The following is a 23,931-nucleotide window of genomic DNA, read 5'->3' as shown; positions in this document are numbered from 1 at the left end:
TCTAACAGAATGCTCTTGTGTGGCAGGAAGGCAGCTCAAGTCATTCAGTCTTAATTGCCCTTTTGTTTCAGGAAGGATCATGTTTTGCCAAATTATGAAGCAGTTAAGACAGATTAGTTTGGTGCTCAAGCTCACCACACTCACACTGTGCTGTTTAGACCACTATATTTTCAGATCTAAAAGGACAGAGGAAAAATACTTCACTGTCATCTCCCCAGTCTGCTTTTTCTTCAGTCAGCACTATAAAAAAATCCACCACACCCACACAAATCCAACATCTGTCACAGGCAAAAGGAACAAGGAATGGCAAAAAGCCTGGGCAACTTTTATTGTTTCTTTGCTTGTAAAAAGCAGTCAAGTCTCCATCACTGACCAGAAGTGCTGTGCTATTTAAATGGAGCATAAAAGCTTTGGTTTAGTACATAGAGTTTTCTTTCTGAATAAGCATATATTAAGTATAAAATTAAAACAACCTGTGTTAAAGCTTATGCTTATTTTAGGCAATTATAAACTTCAAGTCAGTGAGTCCTCAGATAAGTGGACACTGCTTTTTGAATTGCACACACACTGGGAAAGGAAATATCTTACTTGCAGTTCAGTTTTAAACTGCAGTACTGTATCATGTTGAGTACAATTTTCCACAAAATATGTTGAATTGAGTATGAAAGCTTTCACCTTACTTTTACTTTTGTTCTGTGCAATATCTGCAGAGAGAACAGGTCTTAAACTTTAGTCAGAATTGAAAACTGATTAAAAACTTTTTCTTTTTCAATATCTAAACTCTGAGACTGGAAAAGAAGAGGTCAATTTGCTTTAAAAGCTTGGAAAAATTAAGCCAAGTTTTTCACTGTCTGGAAACAGAGACACAACTGTAGACATGAGGAAAAAAAGTGTATTGTCCAAAAGATTCATTTAGAGTCCATGCAGTTGAAAACTAAAGGATTCTGAAATGACTTAGGTACCCTCAGCTTCCACATCTGTGGACTTTCTGAAAGCATTCTTTTCCTAAATATCTAGCCCACAATGACTTAAAATGCCAAACACTACTGAATTTGATTATGTTTCACATTTACAGTATTTATTGGAAACTGAAATACTGTTTTGTCAACATTTTCATTCAAGCTTACGGCAAGGAATATGTAGCAACATTATCCTTCAAATATAGGAAGAAATGAAATAGAGTTCTAAAAAGCTAAAGATTTCTTCCATCCGAAAGAATAAGAGCCAAATTACATAAAGGGTGCATCATTCAGCTGCAAGTCAACTTTGAAGGATAATATCAACCAGTGAGGAAACAGTACTTTACGAAAATACAAATAGCAACAGAAGTAGGGAACTGACGTGTTTCCACCTTTCCAGTTTAAATTACTTAATCTGAAGTAGGTGATTAGAATCAGGCCACGCTCATTTAAAAAAAACCCTAAGAACAGTAAGATAAGACCTTAATTATATCTGTCCTTGGTAAACCAGAAAACAGTGTGAAAACAACACCACAAGAAGTCACGTGTGACAGAGGGAGCACAACATGCACACAAGTGCATGTTTTCACCAAGCTGAATGAGTGACACAGAGCACAGTTCAAGAGGAGTCATTTTAACTAGTGAGAAGCCTGCACCTCATCTCCCTCTAAAGAACAAAACTTAGAAACTGATGCTTCTGTTAATAGGCAAATTAATTCTGCAGTAGCTTCTGAATCATCTCCAAGCACAAACCTCTTCAGGCACACAGCAATACTCCAGTCTAGAAATACAAGGCTTGCATGTATGTGGTGAGATCTCTCTTAAGAACACTGAGCTTCTGCACCCAAAGCCAATCTGTGGGAAATACAGCTGAGAAAGGTGTGAGGAAATAGCAAGTGGAGTCTGATACCATCATATGTAAGTGATATCCAGACTGTTAATGGGTATTTAGGATGTATGCTCACCAAATACCACAAGTGTCTCACGTAGGGATCCACATAAAAAATGGCATGCCTTCCCCAATGACGCATGCAAGCACACCAAGTAACAGCAGTGAAACAAATCCTTGTGCAATGTCACAAGGGAAGATAGGCAGAACAATTATTCCAAACCATATCTGAGTCTGTGAAGGACCCTGCAAAAGCAAGCTCCTACCTACCCATCAGCAGTTCCCAAGAGCTTTGGGTGCTGGTAGAAAGAACACACGTGCTTGTAGAAAGAACCACTAGCATGGATATCTATGCAAAATAAGCACATACCTGTGCTTATCTTCCTCATTAAACTGATCCACAAGAATCCATGGACCAGTACACTCCATATAACTTAAACAATACCAAGGAATTCTTTTAGCTATCACTAACTTCTTTAGATGCCAAAAGATGTTCTTCTATTTGGGCTGTTCTCTGTAGAAGTTGCTTAGATCAGAACTTGAACTGTTCATGTTGTCCTCTGAGGAATCAGAGGAGGAATGTGAGAATATTATTTTACCTCTCCAACAGAAGCCACTTCACAGCTGCCAGTTATCTTATCTTTGCAGAAGGTACAAGCGTAGTATTACAGAATCACAAAATGACCATCTCATAACCTGTTCTCTGTAAAACACTTTACCTCACTATCAGAACTTGCAACTCACTGCCTGAGATATTCTTGGGTGCCTACTCTACACCCAGGGGCACTATTATTACAGTATAGCTAGACCAAAACCCTACCTTCCTATTTAATTCATATAAGATTACAAACAATCCCAACCTGAGGAAAAAAGAGGAAATCCAGTTCTCCCTTTTAAATAGAGTAGGCAACACTCGCAGGGAGAAGACAGAGCTCAACTTTCGCATGAAGGATGTCACATTGCTACCCATTTTAGTTACACTGTGATTCAGGTATATTAATTGTTTGTAGATATCTAAATTTATGATTAACTTAAGGAAGCTTTAACTTGATAGATAACAAGAGTAGAACAGTTTAGAGTGCCCACTGAGTGCCATACTAGTGTTACTTCTCTTCATCTCCAGCATACACAGATGTCACTGTGTAACAGCTGCAATGAAGATGGCAATATAGTTTCAACATACCTGGATGGCCAACTCTTTCTGCTCTTCAAAAACACAGCACTGCGATTATAAATGAATTTTGATCTAGGAAACATCCACCCTGTTTCATACACAAAATGGCCTGGTGGCCCCACTTCTCTACATAAATACATAGGTATTGACTTCACCCCAGTTAAAGAAAAAAGGCTGAAAACTAAAGTAATGAACAAAGACAAAGCTGGCAATTTCAGCAAACAAGAGAACGAAACAAAACAGCAAAGAGGCTGCACCTTTAGTGCAGAATAGCTATCCACAGATCTAAGTAGGATGTCAATACATGGACAGGCCCCAGTTCAACTTACAAATTGCTTGACTCAACTGAAGAGTTAATTTGATTCAACTAATAAAGACTAGTTTAGTCAGAAAAACAGCCTTTCAGGGTAGGATCAGTAAGTCAAAAAGTCTTAAGAGTATAACTCAGTACTGTACAGTATCATTAGTTATACATTTTAGACAAGTACAAAGGATGCAGGAACTATAAGTTCTAGAGTAAGACTGCAAAATGGGACAATTAAGTGTGCATCATAAGAGAAATCTCTCAACACTCACTCACTAAAATTAACTAATTCACACAGTAGCACATAAATGGCCTCAACACACAGCCTATGACCCTAGAACTACTTTGAGGATGTTTTAAGAAGTCAAAAGTGACTCACACCAGCAGTTTAATATGCCTGCATACAGGCAGATTTACAAAGATGTAGCAGCACAAGAAAACTACTGAGAATCAACTTGCAGAATCAGAAAAGTTGACTACATAGAAAAGGATTATACCAAGATAATCTCAAAGCAAATTACTGGTAACTTTTCTACCGGGTTTGTGATCCTACATGAACACTCAGAAAGCCAAGTAAGTTGATTCAATTAATTTATCATTTATACCTACAAAGGAAGAAACTTTCCTAAAAGTCTTCCTAAAGGAATGGCATTCTAGTAATGTAAACATCCCCTAAAGGAATGGCATTTTGTAAATGCCCCTACATAATGGTATCTATAAGGGTGGCAGCACTGTAACTACTTGACCTAACTCATAATGTAGTCAGTATTTACAGCCTGTTAAGAGCTTAGTAAACACATTTTGCTCTTGTTCAAGTGTTATGTATTTTCTTCCATATTGTTGTTTGATGTGCATTTGGACATACTTCATAGAACGAAAGTGGTTTGGGTTGGAAGGGACCTTAAAGCTCATCTAGTTCGAATCGCCTGCCGCAGGCTGGGTCACCTCCCACCAGACCAGGTTACTCAAAGCCCCATCCAACCTGGCCTTGAACACCACCAGACATGGCGCAGCCACAGCTTCCCTGGGCAGCCTATGCCAGCTCCTCACCACTCTCACAGTAAAGAATTTCTTCCTTATACCTAAACTAAATCTCTTCTGTTTAAGTTTAAACCCATTGCTCCTTGTCCTATTGCTACAGTCCCTGATGAAGAGTCCCTCTCTGGCATTCTTGCAGGCCTCCTTCAGATACTGGAAGCTGCTATGAGGTCTCCACACAGCTTCTCTTCTCCAGGCTGAACAGTCCCAGTTTTCTTAGCCTGTCATTAGGTTCTTAGCCTGTCATATTAGGTTTGGAAACCTTAAGTTTTCAGATTTACAGGTCACTGATCATTTGCTTATTTGACATGGTTTCAACTGTTACAATAAGCTTAATCTTTCCATCTGACACCTCACTTCCTCTCCTAAGAGTCCAAAGCAAGTATTTATGTCAACAAGTTTCTGCTCAACTTCCCCTGTTACTGCTCTATGAACTGTTTGGCTGCCACCATCTCACAACTGCTCCTTCCCATCCCCATGCTCACCTCCTATCAGCATTTCCAAGTCAACACCTCCCACCTGCAGATGCTTTCCAGCAGCAGCCCCTTTGCTTGAAAGCACAAGCTCTACTGCATCTCAGTCTGAACCATACTATATATATGGCATTCCTATTCCTATTTTCATAGATGAGGATGTCTTCTCTCTACCTGCAAAACAGTTAATCAAAGGTCAGTGAAGCTTTCCCACTTTCTCAGATCTTTCTGCTAGTATTTAATTCACTTCTGGCTATTTGTAGCTAGGTCTAATAATCTGCTGGTAAGCATCTGCTTCTATAAACTATTTTCTCTAGCTTGTTGTTGGGGGGGGGGGTGTTGTGTTTTGTGGGGTTTTTTTGGTTGGTTTGTGGGGTTTTTTTGGTTGCTGGTTTGTTTTTTTTTTTTCATATTTCCAGAGTCTCACTATTTTGGTCAATTTATTTGCTTTTGCAAGAAACTCCCTACTAGTTTACTTCCCCTTGTCTTTCACCCTCCTCCCCCAGGTTTCTCCTAAAGAAAAGAAAACTCATTTTTAATAATCTGATCTCTTCCAAAATATCAATATTATTTTAATTAGCTATTTGCAGCATGGGAAGGAGCTTTGCTTTCATATAAAAAGAACACATGATCATTCAAATACAAGTTTTACTCCGGAGGAATAAGTCTCCCCCTTGGTTCAGTAATTCAACTTTCTCCAATCAATCTCTCTCGAAGACAATCCCCTTGTAGTATCTTCTGACAATTATTCTCTTTGCTTCCAAAGCATCTGTGTAGCATACTGGTACCTTCTGATCCTTTGCCATGCAATTCTCCAAAGTGACAATGTCTGGTTTTCAGTCACTTAAGAGTTTCTATCCAATCCTCCTCTCACACACACACTTTTTAACACTCCCTGAACAACGGACAATGGAAAATCTTAAATATAGCCAACAGTCCTTCTAGGAGGTCAAGCATGTAAGGAATTTTATATCCTAGATTACCTTGTCTCCACCCTTCCCCTCGGCCAGCAAACTCAAACTCGTTTCATATTATCATACCATTAAATTAATTCTAAGTATTCCTCTTGTTCACCCTGCAGGCCAGTACCTACTTTTACCTCCTTGGCTATTTCAGTGTTAGAATTTCTGCTTCTTCGTAGCCATTAATGAGGTCACAGAGCTAAAAACGTAGAAGCCTGGGAATGCGCATGAGTTACTACATGTAACAAGCAAAGAATCTTACCATAGGGTTCTATGCAGATGTAGGCATGTGCAGATTTAATACAGGAAACAGCATACAGTATGTCACAGAGGCAACACATGGAGTGAAGAAATAAAAAAAGCAGTTATTCTCTTAGTCTGTGTAAGTAGGTTTAGCTTGTCTAACAATGACTACTTACCCGTGCTGAATGGAAGAGCATCCATGACACAGATAAACAAAAACTTTAAAGTAAGTGGGCCTCTGTTGGGTTGGCATGTTCAGTAGGGACTCTTTCAACCACTACTCTGGTTTTGTCTGTGAACTGTTTCCATTTTAACACAACTGTACGTAGCTGACAGCAATCAAACTCCAGAGTCACTGCCCTCTGTGAGGCACATGCACAAGACATCATTTTGCAGTTGATACAGTCTTTAATACTGGGAATAAATGTGTTCTAATGTGACTAGTATATTCTCTGTGCTGCAGGGCTCAGAAATAACGTAAGGAGCTCAGAATAGGTGCATTTCTGAATTTGCTTCTCATCCTTCCTTCTCAATGATCTCACACTCAGTCACAAAAATGAGCCCATTCCTTTAATTGCATAGCAAAAAACAATAGTGTGTAAAGGAATTTCACCATTTGGCAGGTAAATGCACTCTCCTTCTATGGATGAGAATTTGTTCTTTATTTTCTCAAGCTTCTGACTGACATTTCTCATCACAGCTGGGGCAGCTTTTATTTTCTTGGATCCCAGCTACTCTGGGAATTCTAGAAAGATGTGTGAGGTGAGAGGAAGTCAACCTTTGATTTCTGTCACTGAACAGGTAGAATATGCTTTTATCTCTGCTGAAGCTGTTTTTCTCCATAACACTAGGTCTAGCCTTCTGAAAGCTCCAATTACTTTTTCCTTTCCAGTAATTTCCTCTGTTTGCACTGACAGTTAATGAAACTAGATTCTGAAACAGCAGAAGAGGCTGAAGCTGTCAGTTACTTGCTACTATCTAAAAATGGGTTAAGAAGTAGAGGCATAGGGAAAACTTTATTACTATTACTCTTTAAATACTTGGTTTGGAGGATGCCTGTTCAAAAGATGTGTCTGTTATGTGAACAGGTCTTTGACGGAAACCACACTGTAGTTAGTCTCCCTGGCTGCAACAAAGATCCCTATTATGGTGTGCAATAAACACATTGTATATTATTATCTTTTGAGACATTTGTCTGAAAATTACTTGCTCCCAGCTATTATTCTTTAAACCACCTTGTCTCAAGGAAGGTTTATGAACAAAGTGTATCTTCAAAGGTTACAGTAACAGCTCCTGAAAAACTAGAGGTCCCCAGGCAGCCTGTAGTGACAAAGCACCACCATGGTCTGATGGCTTTCAAATACATGGGCCAATATGGATTAAGGTTTATGGTTTTGGTTTTTTTTTTTTCCCCAGCAAGTAAGTATCTACATAAAAACAAACCTATATCAGACTAACAGCAATAAAAATACAGTGGAATTGCTGTTCCAGGCAAACAGGGGGAAAGTCCTAAAATACAAGTAAGAAACTGGGATCCCAAAGACCACACAGATAGCTGAGGAAAAACATTCTTCATCCTGTCTAAACCATACCATATGCTAGAATAGTAATTGTCTTTTCAGTCTTTACTGCCTTATCTCCAAAGCTTTGATTTCACATGACCTACAATTTTCTAAACCAATGCAAAAAGACAAAACACCTACCATCACCATTTCGATAGCCCAGAAGCACTGCAGGATAATTAACAGTTCTTCAGTTCTGGCAAAAGAAGTAGAACACACTTTATAGGACAGGGACAGCTAGGTGAAGCAATCTGCTGATGCAGCCATAGATCTCTCTGTACATGACAGTAACTGAGAATACTACTTAAGCCTCATGGATGCAACATCATCCACATATACCACAGAGAGCAAAATAGGCCTTAAAGATCTAATATGGAAAGATTAACTAAAATAAGAGGTAAAAATGCACAGACTGAAAAGGCTGTAACCCACTCAGAAGATCATGCCATCCAGACTTAAGGTTCACAGTTCGAGTCTACTCTGTGGTCTACTTGGTTTTAGCTTTTCTGATCACTTAGTATTTCTGAAGTGTCCCCTTCTAGCACATAGGAACTACCATGTGGCCCTTTCTAGGCCAGACCAGTACATTAACTTTCCTTTGCATCATTTCCTCTGAAATTCCTGGTTTGCCACACTGCAGAAAACAGTAGATTACTGAGTGAAACACAGGATACTAATCAGCCAAGAAACAGAAATAAATAAGAATTAAGCAAGTTAACAACCAAAAGATGGTCCAGCATCTGTATCAGTAGCTCAAATACTCATTTTTGCTAAGTCTGACACTGAAGGAGTGTATTAAAACAGAGGCAAATACACAAAGAAGAGGAGGATCTTGCTGCAGGACTAAAGAGTATGAAACTCAGCCTATTTCCCCAGAGTTTCATATTTGTATAGACTGAATATAGTCTTGCAAATACTTGTGAGACTTGGTCACTGATAGACCCATTTAGATACTCACCTAGCAGTGAATAATACACAAAACTCATGAAGCTCAAGGCAGAAAGACTAATTCTTTTGGAATAAAACATCCAACAAAGAAAAGCACACAAACCTGCTCTTGCTAAGCATGTTGTAGCTTCGCTTTCCCTCAATTATCACAGTAAGTACAAAGTACACAGTATCAATATCTGTTTAGCATTTGTTCTGTTAACCAAGGCTTGACAGCTCTGGATTACTGGCCATAACTAGGCAGCTTTTTTTTTTTTCCAGAGCTCTTATATGGAGGGCTAGCGCAACAGTCAAGGAAGAACTCAGCTACACTGGGGCTATTCTCAAGCATTTCAAACAAAACCATCAACATCTACTGCAGCAATACCAAGCGCAAGCCAGCTAAGTCAGCCTGATCATTTAATCTGAAGGTAATTTATGTAACAGTTCAGTTTGATTTGAGAAAGGGGGAGTAATAGAATTGCTTTGTTTCTTTGCTTAAATGAGAGAAGGAATTGAAAGATACCTAAGGCCAAATTCCCCTGCAAGGTTCATTTTGCAGGCTCTCAGTCTTTTGGTTTTCAAAAGCCTGTCACTGAGCTATCAGTTGACATTTGTCAAATCTGACATTATGAGGCATCAAAATTGAAACTAAAAAATAATGTCAGGCAGATACTTTTCACAGTTCCTGTCTCAAGCACAATTTTAAAGCAGTTTTATTCTGCATCACGTGACTTCCAAGCAAGGCTTGCCCATGCGCCAATTTGGTTACTTACTACTTTCTGTACAGGCAAAAAACTATACTCATGGACCCATGTAGATCATATACAAAAACACATATATGCATAAAGTCAAGGTGTGAACATACAGGGGCCAAAACAAACCGGCATCTGCTCTACAAATCTTGACCAAAGAGACACCAGATTAAGTTGACTCACGTGGATTTCCACACACACCACGTTGATTAAAAAGATCAGAAAGCATCTTCTTTTAGTCAGAAGGCATTTTAGAATATATGGGAGAAATCCCAACAAACTGGAAAGTTTATTTCCCATTTTTCAAAGCCTAAATCACAGAAACTAAGTAGGCAAATAGTAAACATGTGCGTATATGTGACCGTATGTATAAACAGAAAACTCCTGTTCATCAGTAAGCAAATTACTCTTGTTAGCCCTGATAGGCAAATGTGCCAGAGATTCTGTCCTTATTCTGGAAAACCTCTACTCATTCTAGCTCAATACTGGATGTCTCCATGGAGACAAACTTACATTTTGTAAGCCTGAGACTAGAACAAACCTGGAGGAACAGCAGTGAACAGCTGTGGGACAGAAAGCCAGGGGGTTTATATTTTGTTAAACACATATAGACTGACATGAATTGGGGCTTATAAATGTTGTTTATATTAACACCAAATCTCTCTTACTAAAAGACACTTGACTGTAACCATCTCTAGAAGTTACTGTCTAGGAAACATCTATACACCCCAGAAATAAAGACCATAAAACGCAGCAATCATGTAATATCAACTAGTCACTCTTAACTTCCAAATCAATCTGAGAGCAGCTTTGTTTGAATACTCCATAAACCTTCCAGAAAACCTTTTAGCATACTTCAATTCTGCTGGGGCCACCTCCATTTGTAAGACAGAAAACATCCCCAGTCACATTTAATGGATGATAGGTACCTTATCTCTGCTTGGTACCTAGTGTTACAGCCTGGAACCAACAGCATTCAGACTGTGTCCTCTTATATAAACACAGACCTCCACTTAAGTCAACACGTACCAATGATGTCACAAAACAGCTGCTAGTTAATCATTGTATAATGCAATATCAATTTCTGCTTCCAACTGGGTTTTGAGATTTCATAAAGAAATAAGCTTACTAAAATATACTGAATGTGAACAAAACTAGCGGAAGCAGAGACAAAAATAGGAACCACTGCCTAAGGTAAGGACTGTAAGAAAGTACTTTGGAAGGAACAGTAATTTCCACCCCGCTCATTGCTTCCCATGGAATTCTACTCTTTACCCATCATTCAGTTCCTAAACTGAGTCCATCCAATCTAGGGACAGAAACAGCAACCAATGATTTCATAAAGAATGGAAAGACTTCACCTGGAAATTCATAAAACATTGAGAGGACACGACAGCAAACTGTGTATCCAAACAGAACTACTGCTTTATCTTCAGAATTGCAGTGAAAGTGTAATAGTAACAACAAGCTACAAAAAAAAGTACTCTTTCCTGGGATCTGCGTCCAGTCTTCTGGACTACAAAGTTTTAACCCAGCAACAGGAAGATTCAGAGATAGAAAGTGTATCAGAAACCCAGCTTTCTACACAGTCTGGAAAAGCTCAGCAAACTATTACCTTCTGGCATTCTTTGGGAAAAGGTGAAGTCAGCTTTTCATGCAGGAGATACAAATACATGATTTTACTAGAATGCAGACACCAAAGAGCAGAGAGTAATGCATTTAACATCTTTAGGGAATTGAAGCATAAGGTCTTTGCCTGTTCAAAACAAAAGAAGCTACAAAACCCCCCAAAAACAAACCAAAACTCAAAACCAAACCAAGAGAACCCCGCACCTGACACCCTAAAAGCTACAAATGTGTTTTTAATTCTCACTGTACTGTAGTAAGTATTCTGTGCTACTGTGTGTTCTACCAACTGCAGCCTGAGGAGCACTTACTGCAGTTCTTAGCTCTTTCATCAAGTTGCCAGAGATCAAATGGCTGATCTGAGAATGAAAACCAACACATCCCAATGCAAGCCCACACCTTTCGTGAAAGCTCTTCAAACACTCTGCTGTGTAGAAGCAGGGTGCAGTTTCACTGCATCAGTCACAAGTTGTGTCTCATTCAGAAACTGGCGACAAGTTCGGCCCAAATATGACACTTGGAATTGAAAAAAAGGAAACACTCATATACCACCATCTCTACTGGGTGTTAAAGTACTAAAAAAACCAACAAACCACACAACCCTAGTATAATAAATCTCAAAGTTTCTATCCAGCAGGTCAAACAAGGTGATTCTGCCCCTCTACCCTGCTCTTGTGAGACCTCACCTGGAATACTGTGTGCAGTTCTGGTGTCCCCAACACAAGAAGGACATGGAACTGTTGGAGCAAGTCCATGGGAGGGCCATGAGAATGATAAGGGGACTGGAGCACCTCCCATACAAAGACAGGCTGAGAAAACTGGGGCTGTTCAGCCTGGAGAAGAGAAAGCTGTGTGGAGACCTCATAGCAGCCTTCCAGTATCTGAAGGGGGCCTATAAGGATGCTGGGAAGGGACTCTTCATTAGGGACTGTAGCAATAGGACACGGGGTAATGGATTCGAACTTAAAACAAGAGAGATTTAGGTTAGATATAAGGAAGAAGTTTTTACTGTAAGAGTGGTGAGGCACTGGAATGGGTTGCCCAAGGAAGCTGTGGCTGCCCCATCCCTGGTGGTGTTCAAGGCCAGGTTGGATGGGGCTTTGAGCAACCTGGTCTGGTGGGAGGTGACCCAGCCTGCGGCAAGGGATTGGAACTAGATGAGCTTTAAGATCCCTTCCGAAACAAACCATTCTATGATTCTATGATGAAGACTGAAATACTTAGGGAAACTAATAAATAAACTACAAACTATTATGTCTGTTTACAGGGCACAAAGTTCACACAGGTTCTGCATAGATAGCTGCAGTTTATGCTGACGGTGAAGTGACCTGCTTCATATTTGGTGAGATCAAATGAGGCGTCTGTACTTTATGGGTAACAAAGAACACCTATGGCCTCTCACATGTAGATGGCTAACAGCTACTCTTGAACAAGCAGGTTAATGCTATACTTCTCACCTGATCATCTTCTTCATCCTCTTCATCTTCTGCGAGACGTTGCCTGCCCACTTCATACAGTCTGCAAACTGTATCCATATTCATGGCATCCATGCTCCCTTGATTCTGAAGAGGAGATGCCCACACAGGAATTAGCCCCAGGAATTAAGCTTAGTGTTCATATTCAATGCTGTACCTGATCTCAGCCACAGAAACATTCCCAAAATCTCTCCCTCCCATTTAGTAGCAGCAGTACAATTAGCACTAAAACCAAGTTCTTTTGGTTTCAAGGACCAGTCCAGAAGTGATGTAGATATTTACTTTCTGCTTTCATCATCTGCAAGTCACACACTTACCAGCAGACTTAAAACATTTACTGGATCCTTAACATGCTATGGGTCCATTCTCACCTAACTGCACACCACTTCCCTATAAATTTGCCTCCCCGACATACCATTGAACCATACGCCTTGAGAGAATGCTAAAAGCTGTCATACAGCAAGAGTTCACGGAGACAGTAGTCTGACCCCAGCAACCACTGCTGCCACATACCCTGAAGTAACATTTCCAATGGCTCCTATAAATGAAAGTTTTCAGTATCTTGGCCTCGATACCTTGACAGCTCCAACTCCAGGAGTTACAACATGAAGCTTGTCCTCCTACAAATCCTTGACTAGCTTTTTTTTTGTCTTTAAGGATCAGCGGTTCAGAGTATTAAGTAGACAGGATTTTAAATTAGTCCATACTCAGGGTCAAGAAACTAGGTACTGGCAACATACTGTTAGACAAAGAACTGGACCCGTTAGTTTAATTTTACTTCCCCCCTAACAAACAAGAAGTTTCACTCAGTAATTTTTGCTTCAAACCCTTAGCTTCTGGGATTTGGCTAGGAAGACAGGTGAAAAAGGAACAATAAGAGTGATTCACAGAAAAGCTCCATGGGAAGCCCCAGGAGGATTATTTTTCCTGGTTATTTGATACAGTGCAAATTTTAATAGGAAATTACTGGCATAAATAGGTAAAAAATTGCATTTCTCAATGCTTATGAAAAGGAAAACCTCTGCACATTTTAAAGTGGGAAGTGTCTGAAGAAGAGAGGCAAATGTGTTTGGAAGTTTAAGGAATCACAGGCAGAAACACGAGACTGATGTGGGTGGACAAGAAAAAATTAACAACGTATTTACCATCATCAGAACACCACCACTGCTTGGGACATGAATTTAACATTAGGAACTCCAGAATCATCACTTTCAAAGGTTTTAAGAAGAAACTAGAAGTACTGCACTCAAACCACAGCTACAGAGCCCAGAGTGTATTCTTAACTCCTTTACCTCAATGACAGCCAGATAGCAGTCCTTGCTGTCTGTGCACAAGTCGAAGATATTCCGTTTTACATCAATGGTAGCTGGAAAACATCACAAAACAAACTCAGTGGTTAACCGCATTATTACTTAATGCTCGCTGAAACAAAAGATCTAAGTCTAAAAGCAGATAATAAAATTGTGGGATAAGAAACAACAGCTGAAGTGAAAAGAACATTTGTAACAAACTCAACCTGTAATAAAGAATAAACATGTTGGAGACTGTCATAAAAAATAGCCAGGTAAGTTCTTAACCCACTCTGCAAAGTGTTGATAACACATTTATTGGCTTCTCTAAGCACAGTAAACAACAGATAATCTTCCAGGATAGGTGGCAACCAAGGGACCGAGTTGTGAGCCATGTCTCCTTTCATAGCAAACCCCACATTTGTTTATGTCTGTAGCAGCAACTGGCCTAGCTGCAGAAGCTTTGCAAGCTGGAGGCCAAACTGACAGCATTCTGAACTACCAGAATGGGGAAATGCTGCTTGGAAAAGGGAGGGTGGAGAGGAACTTCTTGAAAAGGGACCAAAGACATCTTGGCCAAATGACCTACTATCTCAGATTATGCCCTACTTGGAAAGATGAAAGGAAAATAAAGCCAAAAATGCTGAACGGGAGCAAGTAAGACAGTCACACACTGAACAGGATATGATACTTGAACCTATTTCAGTGTTAAACCCAACTCCCACACTTCAGTCAGAGCAGGTCGTAGCAGGATTTTTGTCACTCATGCAAAGGAAAGTAGGAAGTGAAGGTTACTAAGCAGAACTTTCAATAAATCTTTACACCTCCAGACCAAGCTATTTGCTTCTCTCTTACTCTTACCTATAGGTTTATAATCAGTTGCATTAAATGTCCTGAAAGAAGAGCCAAAGGGACTTCTCATTCTCTCCTCCAGAAGGTCATCTTCATCATCTGCCTGCAGCATAGCTGATACAAAGACAGATTATCCCACAAATCCACCTTCCATTCATCATGATCATCAATCAACTTAAGATCAAATGAGACTCTTAAATGAATTTTCTTTTTATTTAATAGCTTGGCAAGATCTGTTTAATGTATACTCTTCAGAGCTGCCTTTATTAATACTGCAGATCACTGAAACTTAATACAGAGGATAAAATTCTTCTCAAGCATCATTAGATCTGCTGTTACACACATTTTCTTTTTCAATAGGTTGATTTTTACTCTCACAAATGAGTTGTGATATTGCTGTTAGAAAAAACTGACTTTGTCAGCAACACACATAGCATAAATATCCTGCAAAAACCAGTTCACACATGCCAGTAAGGCCTGGAGTGGGACAGACTCTCTGAAGCTTCCAATTTCACAGAACAAGCATCTACTTATCTCAAACCAGAGGTGATCAAGGACAGTAATGTGAAACTGAGAAGTCCTACCTCCATACATAACTGTGCCAGTATAGTTGAAGACCACACGACACTGGTCCAGTGCAGGTACTGTGTGTAACAAATGAAAAGTTCGGAGGTCCCACTGAAAAAATACAGGCTAAGGAGCAACAAACAATCAAAAGTCTTTATTTCCTTTTCAATACAGCATCAAACAACTGATTGTGTTCAAGAAACACCACTGCCACCCTCTTGCAAATATGGCAGAACCAGAGCTAAATTCTAGAACCACAATCCCTTCCATGTGCTCAAACTGAAAAAGCTCTTATACTCAAAATGCCATTCCTAGTTATCAGAAGTTACTGCAGTAGCTTCAAGGTTGATCTTGGTAATGGGATGGGAAGAGAGCAGAGTACCACACAATACATTACTATAGAAAATCTCTCTTGCTCTCTCTCTGTGTTAAGTATTTCCTCTAGGCTGTATCAGAGGCAGAATCTAGATTTAAGGTAGCTAGCTCTGACAGCCCCTACTTACTTCAAAGTTCACAGACAAAATTGTTGTTACCATTCATAACCTGTAACACAGCAGACCATTAATACAACTTCTGCAAACAGCTACTTGTTTATCAACATAAATTCTTTATGTCCAGCACATCATTTATCAGAGTGGCCAAAAGGATACAATTTCTGTGTTGACTATGACCTCTAGCCCATTGGGATGGAAAACACCACTGATGGTCATGTTGAATTTGTCAAACTTGTGGATGGCTTGTGCTGATCTGACATCCCAGAGGACACCATCATTTAGGACAAGATCATCAGTGGGGTTAAAAGTGGCACAGTTCTTCTTGTAGTTGTTGGCAAGATCTGGGTTAAACAGAGTCAATAGCTTGTTGCCAGTCTGAATATCATAGATCTTTTAGATTAAAAAGAAAAAGAAAGATTAGTCACAATTTGTAATGTACCTGTGCCTAAGATCAGCCCATGTTCCCCCTTCTAGATTGTTTCAGAATCACCCCATTTCCCATTTTGCTTTTCCATTTCAAGAGAGAGCATTCCAAAGATAAGCCTTCCCACCAGATCTTTACTTGTTTTTCACAGCTGGAACCTAGTCTCACAACATGTTTCGGCCAGTACTTAGCTTACAGCAAGTTCACTGATACATTTCAATACGATCAGGATTAGCTCCAGAAAAACTAACCCCATTATGAAAAGTGGGCTGCGAAGCTGCAGTCACAAGGTACCACTTTGCCAGAAACTGTTTGGAAATGGAACTGCCTTCAGAACAGATGGTATTTACAAACACAAAACTCCACACACTGAGGGAAAAAAAGCCAGAAACTGTTGAAGAGGAGTTAAACCTCCTGGCAACTTTGTGAGCTTTGTCCCAACAAACTTTTGGAAGATAAAAAGATAAAAAGGGCTTTAACTAGTACAAAGGCTTTATGACCATCTTCTCCGGTAAATTTGACCTGTACCATCCCTCAGAGCCTAGCCCTCACTCAAACCTGAGAGGAAAACAATCTCTAGAATTAGAAAACAAATCTGTTTACCAAATAAACACACAATACACAAACTGATCTGACTTATAACAAATTGGAGCAGTATGTAAAATCACACATATTTGGAATAAATTATGTTTCATGACAATTTCTTATGCAAATACTCTCAAAAGAGACAGTGCCTATAATGAATGTAAATTAACACAGAACAGAAGCATTCTGAAGCCCGTGTCTGTCACATTTGCAGGTATTTGTACAAGAAACTAGATTCTCTGGAAATAATTAAAAAAATTTAAATATTAATTTTATTTATATATAAAAATTTATATATAATTTAAATATTAATTAAAAATTAAATAGTAATTAAAAATTAAGATACCCAAAAGCAAGTGGCAAATTTGGGGGGCAAAAGGAGGACACTTTTAATACGCCACTTCCCACAGCTGTTGGCTGAGCTACTCTTAACAAACAGTGGAACTTTTATTATCATTATTACTGACAAAAAAGGCAAAGGAGGCAACTTCAGGCACTGGGGTGTAAGGGAAGTCCTGCATGATATGTCTCAAAGCAAAACAAAGCAAATGCCACAACTGCCCAGAATGCTAACTACAGAGGCAAGACATTCCACACATTGTGCTACATTTCGTTTGGAGTGGTCAAGTTTATACCCTTAGACACAGGGAGAAGTTATTTGACACTTTCTAAGCTTTCTTCTAAAGCCTCTTAGTTCATCAGTTGCAAAGAACATCACAGCACCCGGATCTGTATAAATGTTCTCTGAAGAATTATATTCTTGTCTCAGCTTCACAACCATGACCTTTGCTGATACTTACATGGGCAATGTCTGCTTTTGTGCCAATGACCCTATCCTGAGAGTGCTTGCTGAATTCCACATAGTGGTCATCAGGGAAGGAATGCCTGTAGACAGAGTCAGTAAAGAAGTAAAGGAACTGAAAATTCAAATCACCTTGTGAACCAAGCACTACCCCAACACCTCCAGCAGAGGTTTCAACAATTCAGAAATCTAAAAGAGTAGAGAAAAGGCTTTGGCAGGAAAATATCTATTACAAACACAGCCTTTACAGCAGACCAGTGAAAACACAAACAGCAAATTCAGACTTGTCATCAACAGGGTCTGCCACGAGCATAACACTATTTAGAGGACTGAGCAATGAACAGCACCATGAATGTTCAAACACACATGCAAGCCTGGGGCACATGAAACTTTTTATCTGACAAATGCCACCTAGCTGACAAAAACAGGTCACACCAAAACTGTTGCTTACAACTACGGCAGACAACAGCCAAGCCTTATAAAAGCAAAGAACCTTCCAACCATTTTTTTTAACGAGAATGAACAAATGCTAGTACTGAATTCACATTTACATAGCTTTATTCAGGGCTGAAATAGCTTGTATCCAGGTCTGAAAATCTCACCAAACCAATCACCATGCTAGGAAAATTCTGTAACTGGCTACAGAAATATTGTAAAGATAATTTACAAACATGAGAATAAAAATGCAAACATATGTCTTTGCCTTCAGATTCCACTTATCTATCTTGCATTAAACAGGACTTTAGGTAGTCAGAATTTAGCAAAGCTGCTTGTACCAAATAAAAGAGGGAAGATACTCAACAGAGGAAAAGCAGCATATTTTATTTTTTCATAAGAGACTTTGAGAGCTGTGCTGTACTGTTCTTCCATGATTTGTTCTTAAGAGTTTCTGCCTATATTGAATGGTTCTTCTAACTGCAACATACCCCACAGCTGGCTCAGAGTATACCTACTTCATATCAAAGACAGACTTCATTCCCCACAATGCAGACAAAGGTTGGCTCCACGTAGCAGATGTCAGCAATAAAGATCCATCCTGTATTTTTAGTTGGGTGTGGAGGGGGAGGAAGGGAAAAGAATACCAAGGAAAATAGAAGTTATTTTGCCTGTACACTTTAACTTACACTTACAAGATGAACTGTGGAACTGTAGCAGATTTTGTGCTTATTAAACTATTCCTATGAGGATAAAGTCTAGGTATCTAATAATACGTATAAGAGCCCCTGGCAGACAAAGGAAAATGTTATAGATAACAATGAGAGCCATCTACGATTTTAATAGATACAAATCAGGATAATCCATGCCTGTATTTTGCTGCCCTGTGAGTAGAGTTCATTCTACTTATAATTCCTTTTATTTTTTCCTAGAATCAACTCCCAAAAGATTTATTTCTCCAACAGAGGTTATATAAACTCTGATCTCTTATCTCACATTTATCATAAATACATAGTTTAAGCATTTTTCCACTTCCAAGCATATATATTCATTACTTATGAAGGCACACAGCCACTGTGCATCTTTTCTATTATCATGGGAAGAAAAACAAATATCAATTATAGAACTCACAGACAGAGAGCATGTGAGTATGTAACTACTACAAGCACTTTAATGACAGGCACTGCAGCCCACCCGGCAGTGCATTTTAGATTTACATATCCAGATGGGCTCACAACATACTAGGGATTAGGCTGTGAGAACTCCTAAAACTCAGAACAGGTCTTTGATTACTCACCCTGGATGGCTCAAGGTGCGTGATGGCAGAGTTATGGCAGTTGTAACTGGCCTCTTCCTGTCCACCAAACACGTTATAGAGTTTCAACTGCCCTGTGCAAGTACCCAGCATTAAGAATCGTTCCCTTGCAGAAAATGCGCAACAGGTAAAGCCACTCTCATCCTCATTTGCTTCCCTGAACACAGAAATCGGCCGGAACCTGGAGAAGGTAGGAACACAAGGGTCAGCCAAAAGACAGAAGTAAAACTAAAACGCTGTGTGATGATATTAAATCCAGTCCCTAAATGTCATGTAGGTACAAGTTACAGCTTTCTTCTAGGACAAGCTAAGTGTATGCTGTAAGACTAGCGGTGAAGTGAGTATGTTACAACCATGTTTGCATCATTTCAGGGTTTGTTTTGCACTATTAAGTACTTCTGTTAAAGGACATCATTAAGTTGAAGCATTTTGAGTCCATCTTCAAATTTGCATTGACAGAAAACCTGTAACACTGTCACCTGGATAAGTAAAGACAGCCAGCGAAAAATCTTCTCACAGTTCTGAAACACTCAACGCAAAAAGACACAGGACATCAGCCAAGTAACCTCCTATCATAATTTTCCAAGGTCATACTGGTTTCACTGTGAAGATGCTTTCATCTATGGGTCACCTTTATTTTTATAAACTTTACATCATCTTCTAATATAACCTCAGCAAAGAAAGGCCACAGAAAAAGGTTAACAATTGTGATACTGTGGATACAGCTGTAAGAGCAAAACATGGATTCCACTGTCCTGCATCTGTCAGCCAACCAACCTCAAGGCTATGCTACACTCCCATGTAAAACCGGTGATACATACTTACCTTCCAATGGAAAACAAAGAGCTGTAAGCTTCATTAGTCAATGTTGCTACTGAATTAATGTGATACTGGAAATAAAGTGTGCTTTATGTACTAAGGGGTCAGTATAAAAAAAAAAACGTAACTTCTGAAAAAGCTTTTCAAGGCTCTCCCACTTGTCACTGTTGAACTGAAACACTTTTCTCTTCAAGGATATTCCTCTGTGGGACTGCACAGCCTGAATCCAGGTAAGGCTTTTTGCCACAGGATACATCCTGAGAGGGATCAAGAAACATTTTTCTTCCTTACCTGCTAAATATAAGGTGTCTATCAAAGCAGCCACCATCCACCCCTCCGTACTTCGGAAAGGCTGCCCTGCGGGTCAGCCGTGAGGTAAAGTTAGTTGGCGCTTGGCGCCTCTGTTTTGGCTCAGGACACTGGTGGGGAGTAAAGAGAGAGAAAGGGGGACAGGTGGCAACAGGGTTCTTGCAGCGGGCGTGCTGCTCCCTAAGGTACTCTGTGATTATACTGTCCAGGGTGGGTGGGGAAGGAAGGTGTCTGTCCAACTGCTTTTTGATAGCTGGGCTCTGGCTGTAGGCGCCATGGTCCGATTTTTGTCGCAACACTCTGATTTTTCTGCCGTTGCAGGGAGATGGCCTCTCCCTGACAAAACTAATCCTGCCAATCAGAGGAGAGTTGCTGGCATAAGAAGGGCCTGGAAGAGCAAGTGGACCTTGGGATGCAGACGGCCTTGCCTGAGCATGGACAGAGGTGGCAGTGGAACCTACAGATGTGTGGCTACTCAAACGGGCTGAGATGCCATTAGCTATACGAGGAGTGCGGGGCAGGGTCACAGGAGAGGCAGCAGCCGCAACAGGGGTGAAGGCAGATGAATGAGATGCTGCAGTCATAGGTAGATCAGCCTCTTTAGTAAGGATAGATGCAGTTTCTCCTAGGCCCTTGGAGATGAGATGGTTCCGAATCAGGAGCAGCAGCTCCTTCTCAGGAAATGTGATCCTTGACTGGGCCACCACATCTGCTTTCTGCAATCGGGCCAGAGATACATCTGTGCCGATCAGCAATGGCTTCCCCGAGACACGCTCTATCAGCTCTGCAGCGTATTTGCAAAACTTGACATGCTCACTGCGCTTGTCCTGGAGCACCGGCTCCTTCATCAGCTGCTGAATTTGGCAGCTGCTGAAGAGCGGCAGTTTGCTGATGATCTGCCGGACAGTGCTGCTACGCGAGAGCCCCACCAAGGCTTTGCAGGCTAACGCTCGGATCTGATCTGCATCTGTGATTGGCATCTTTATAGACAGCAATGACAGCAGCACTTTGATGCCATTGTTGGACTGTACCACATTCCACATCTTGGCTAATGTGTGCTCACTGCTCTTGGGGGCCTGAGGAAGCTTTCGACGAGGAGTTCCAGAGATGAATTTGCCAATGCTGGAGATCCGATTATCTGGGCCGCACACACAGTTGATGATGATTTGAAGGGCTGATTTCTGAATCTCAGCATCATGGATGAAAAACTCACCCTCAGCAACTCCAAGGATGATACTAATACCTAATGGGGGAAATAAATAGTTTCTTTAGTACTGTAAAATGTATCTTACACAGTTCATCAGGAAAGCAAGGGCGTCTTCAACAAATTTGTGGAAAAGAGGTAATTCTGTTTTCATTCTGGGAATTCCTGACATTCTGCTACTAAGTGTAAGACATAGTCTACCTCCCTGGCAAAATATTTTTGCACACTGATGCTCCTCTACTTCATCACCAGTAAATGGTCAATCTTTCAGAGAAGGTGATCAGGCATGGCCCAGGAACACAAAGCCTGGGATACCCGGCACAGAGAAAGATGCATAGGCACGCCTCTGATTCTTATTGCAGAAAGCAACTGCCTTGTATAAATACTAACAAAGTGGAAACAGAGAAGAAAGAAGGGGACCCTGTTATACAAGAGAAAAAAAAACCAAACCAACACCCATATCACAGCTTCCAAAGGAAGTCAGGCCTGACAAAGTTCCTGTTTGTTTCATGTTGCTTCAGGAGCTCAAAACCCTCACTCAAGAAAGAACTGGTGTTTTGTCTAGAAAAAGGATTTGTGCAAAATAAATTCTTTTGCCTATACCTATACTCTGCCTTTTTCTATTCTTAAAAAGTAGAGCCAAGCCCCAGTTAATGCATAAGCCCTAGATCTGATCCAAGCACATCTCATTCATTTGCATACTGAACCTGCAGATAGCCATTAGAGCATAACTTAAACAACCATAAGTGCTCCTCTCCCACATTCTAAGATGCCATATCTCCAGGAGAACTAAATTTCTGGGAAGTTCAGGAACCTAATACTCCCATTACAAAAGCAGATTTGCCTCCATCTGTATTTAATGAGCTCTTGAAAACAAGTGCAACTCAAAAGACCATGTCTTCAAATCTGTAACCCAACCACAGTTCTAATCATGACACAATTCTAACCACAGCCTACTCTCCCATTTATTTGCATCCTTGACAATAACTCTAAATACATGAATTATTTTAACCCTTGTCTCACTGTAGGTGAGAGACAGCTAAAAAACATGTAGCAGAAGACAACTGGTAAGTAAGTCATAAGGACCATATTCAGCTTACCCACAGTGGAAACAGTAGATCCAGCTTCATCTAACACATCCACAGGTTCTGCCAGCTGCAACTGGATTTTAGGAACCACAGTCAGGATGGCTAGTACATCCAAAGCGTATCGTACTGTGTCATTCCTGGAAGACAACAACAGAAAGACTTCTTAGAGGTATACACAGTTGTTTCAATACATAACATAGTATTAAAGCTATTCTACTCCAACAAATAGGAGTAAATCAGTCCCATCTGATGTATTTAATGGTGCTTCTTCATTTTAGCAGGTTTCACTTTTAATGGGCTTGTCTCCACAGAAGGCAGAGCTCACATGCACACCATTGCCTGTAGTCTGTCAACATTTATCTCACACTGCCCACAGGCTCCTAAAAGCACTGTCAATTTCTGTTTATGTAAGTAAGAATGTTAAGACTTACCCACAAAAGTATTCTAAATTAAGCTTCTAAATCTAACGTAACTGTACATCTTAGATGGAAAACACGTCTAAAATACAGTCACAGTCAACTAGGAAGGAAGTTTTTCTGAACGGAAACTGTTCAGCAGTAGAACAAGCAACTGTAATAGGAAAAAGGCATCAACACAGGCACCAGTTTAAGAAAGACACAGGTGTGTGGAAGATGAAAAGAGCTGCTAAGCAAGGGGCAGGAGAGCAGAATGCAAGAAAAGGGGTGAAGGCTTGTAAGCCCATGTGGGAAGGTAAGAGTTAACCCAAGCAGCAATTAGGAAACAGCTGCAGAGAATAAAAAACAGGAGAACAGAAACTACCCAGGAGAGTGCAACCTGAGAGGTAAAGGTAGGCAGGGGATTGCAAAAACAAAACAGATTTCAAGGCTTTCAAGTTGAATTAGGACAGGAACTCGTGCAGGCAGCAGAAATAAAGAGGGGGGAATCCTGGTGACAAGAATATTGCTGATGACAATTAGTTACAGCAAACAGTGACTCACCAGAACATATCTCTAGAGATATCTCAGTTCACTCTGGGAAGCAGATGGTCATTAGGATAAATAAAGACTGGAAATTTGTACCCATCCTCCTTTTGAACTGGGGACAGGATCCTAATGGTATTCTATCACAGTTTCCTTCTTTTCTAAGGATGCTGCAAATATTTTGGGTAGGGAGATTGGGGGAAAGATAACAGAATATTGTGGTGCTCCCACAGCTTGTCTGCCACCAAGACAAGGGAGAAATTTAAAACTGGAGCATCATAAGGTGAGCCCCAACACCATGTTGAGTTTAACAGCTGGTTGTGTATCTTCTAGGAAGATGAACCTGAGCAATCCACAGTAACAATCTCCAGTCTTTTTCCTATCTTGAATACCGGCTTGTTGCATATTCACACAACTCTT

The 23,931-nt window shown here is 40.2% G+C and overlaps 1 protein-coding gene across 3 annotated transcripts in view; it reads right to left on the bottom strand.

The window, feature by feature from the left end:
- The window catches only part of DCAF1 (DDB1 and CUL4 associated factor 1), a 54,273-nt gene that overhangs the window by 5,693 nt on the left and 24,649 nt on the right, over positions 1-23,931 (bottom strand). The window contains exons 13-23 of one of the 3 annotated variants that reach the window (XM_065687156.1): positions 22,583-22,707; positions 20,261-21,521; positions 19,133-19,331; positions 18,354-18,436; positions 17,399-17,483; positions 15,746-15,979; positions 15,113-15,206; positions 14,538-14,642; positions 13,680-13,753; positions 12,370-12,474; positions 7,746-7,800 (exon numbers count right to left, since the gene is read on the bottom strand). In XM_065687156.1, coding sequence (XP_065543228.1) covers positions 7,795-7,800; positions 12,370-12,474; positions 13,680-13,753; positions 14,538-14,642; positions 15,113-15,206; positions 15,746-15,979; positions 17,399-17,483; positions 18,354-18,436; positions 19,133-19,331; positions 20,261-21,521; positions 22,583-22,707 — 2,371 coding nt within the window. In that variant the 3' untranslated portion in view covers positions 7,746-7,794. Of the gene's footprint in view, positions 1-7,745; positions 7,801-12,369; positions 12,475-13,679; positions 13,754-14,537; positions 14,643-15,112; positions 15,207-15,745; positions 15,980-17,398; positions 17,484-18,353; positions 18,437-19,132; positions 19,332-20,260; positions 21,522-22,582; positions 22,708-23,931 lie in introns of those variants that run through there. The other 2 variants (XM_065687155.1, XM_065687157.1) reach the window with 2 other exon arrangements.

This window comes from Lathamus discolor, chromosome 7 (genome assembly GCF_037157495.1).
Source record: "Lathamus discolor isolate bLatDis1 chromosome 7, bLatDis1.hap1, whole genome shotgun sequence".
Taxonomy (NCBI): Eukaryota; Metazoa; Chordata; class Aves; order Psittaciformes; family Psittacidae; genus Lathamus; species Lathamus discolor.
This window is presented reverse-complemented; position numbering and strand designations above follow the sequence as displayed.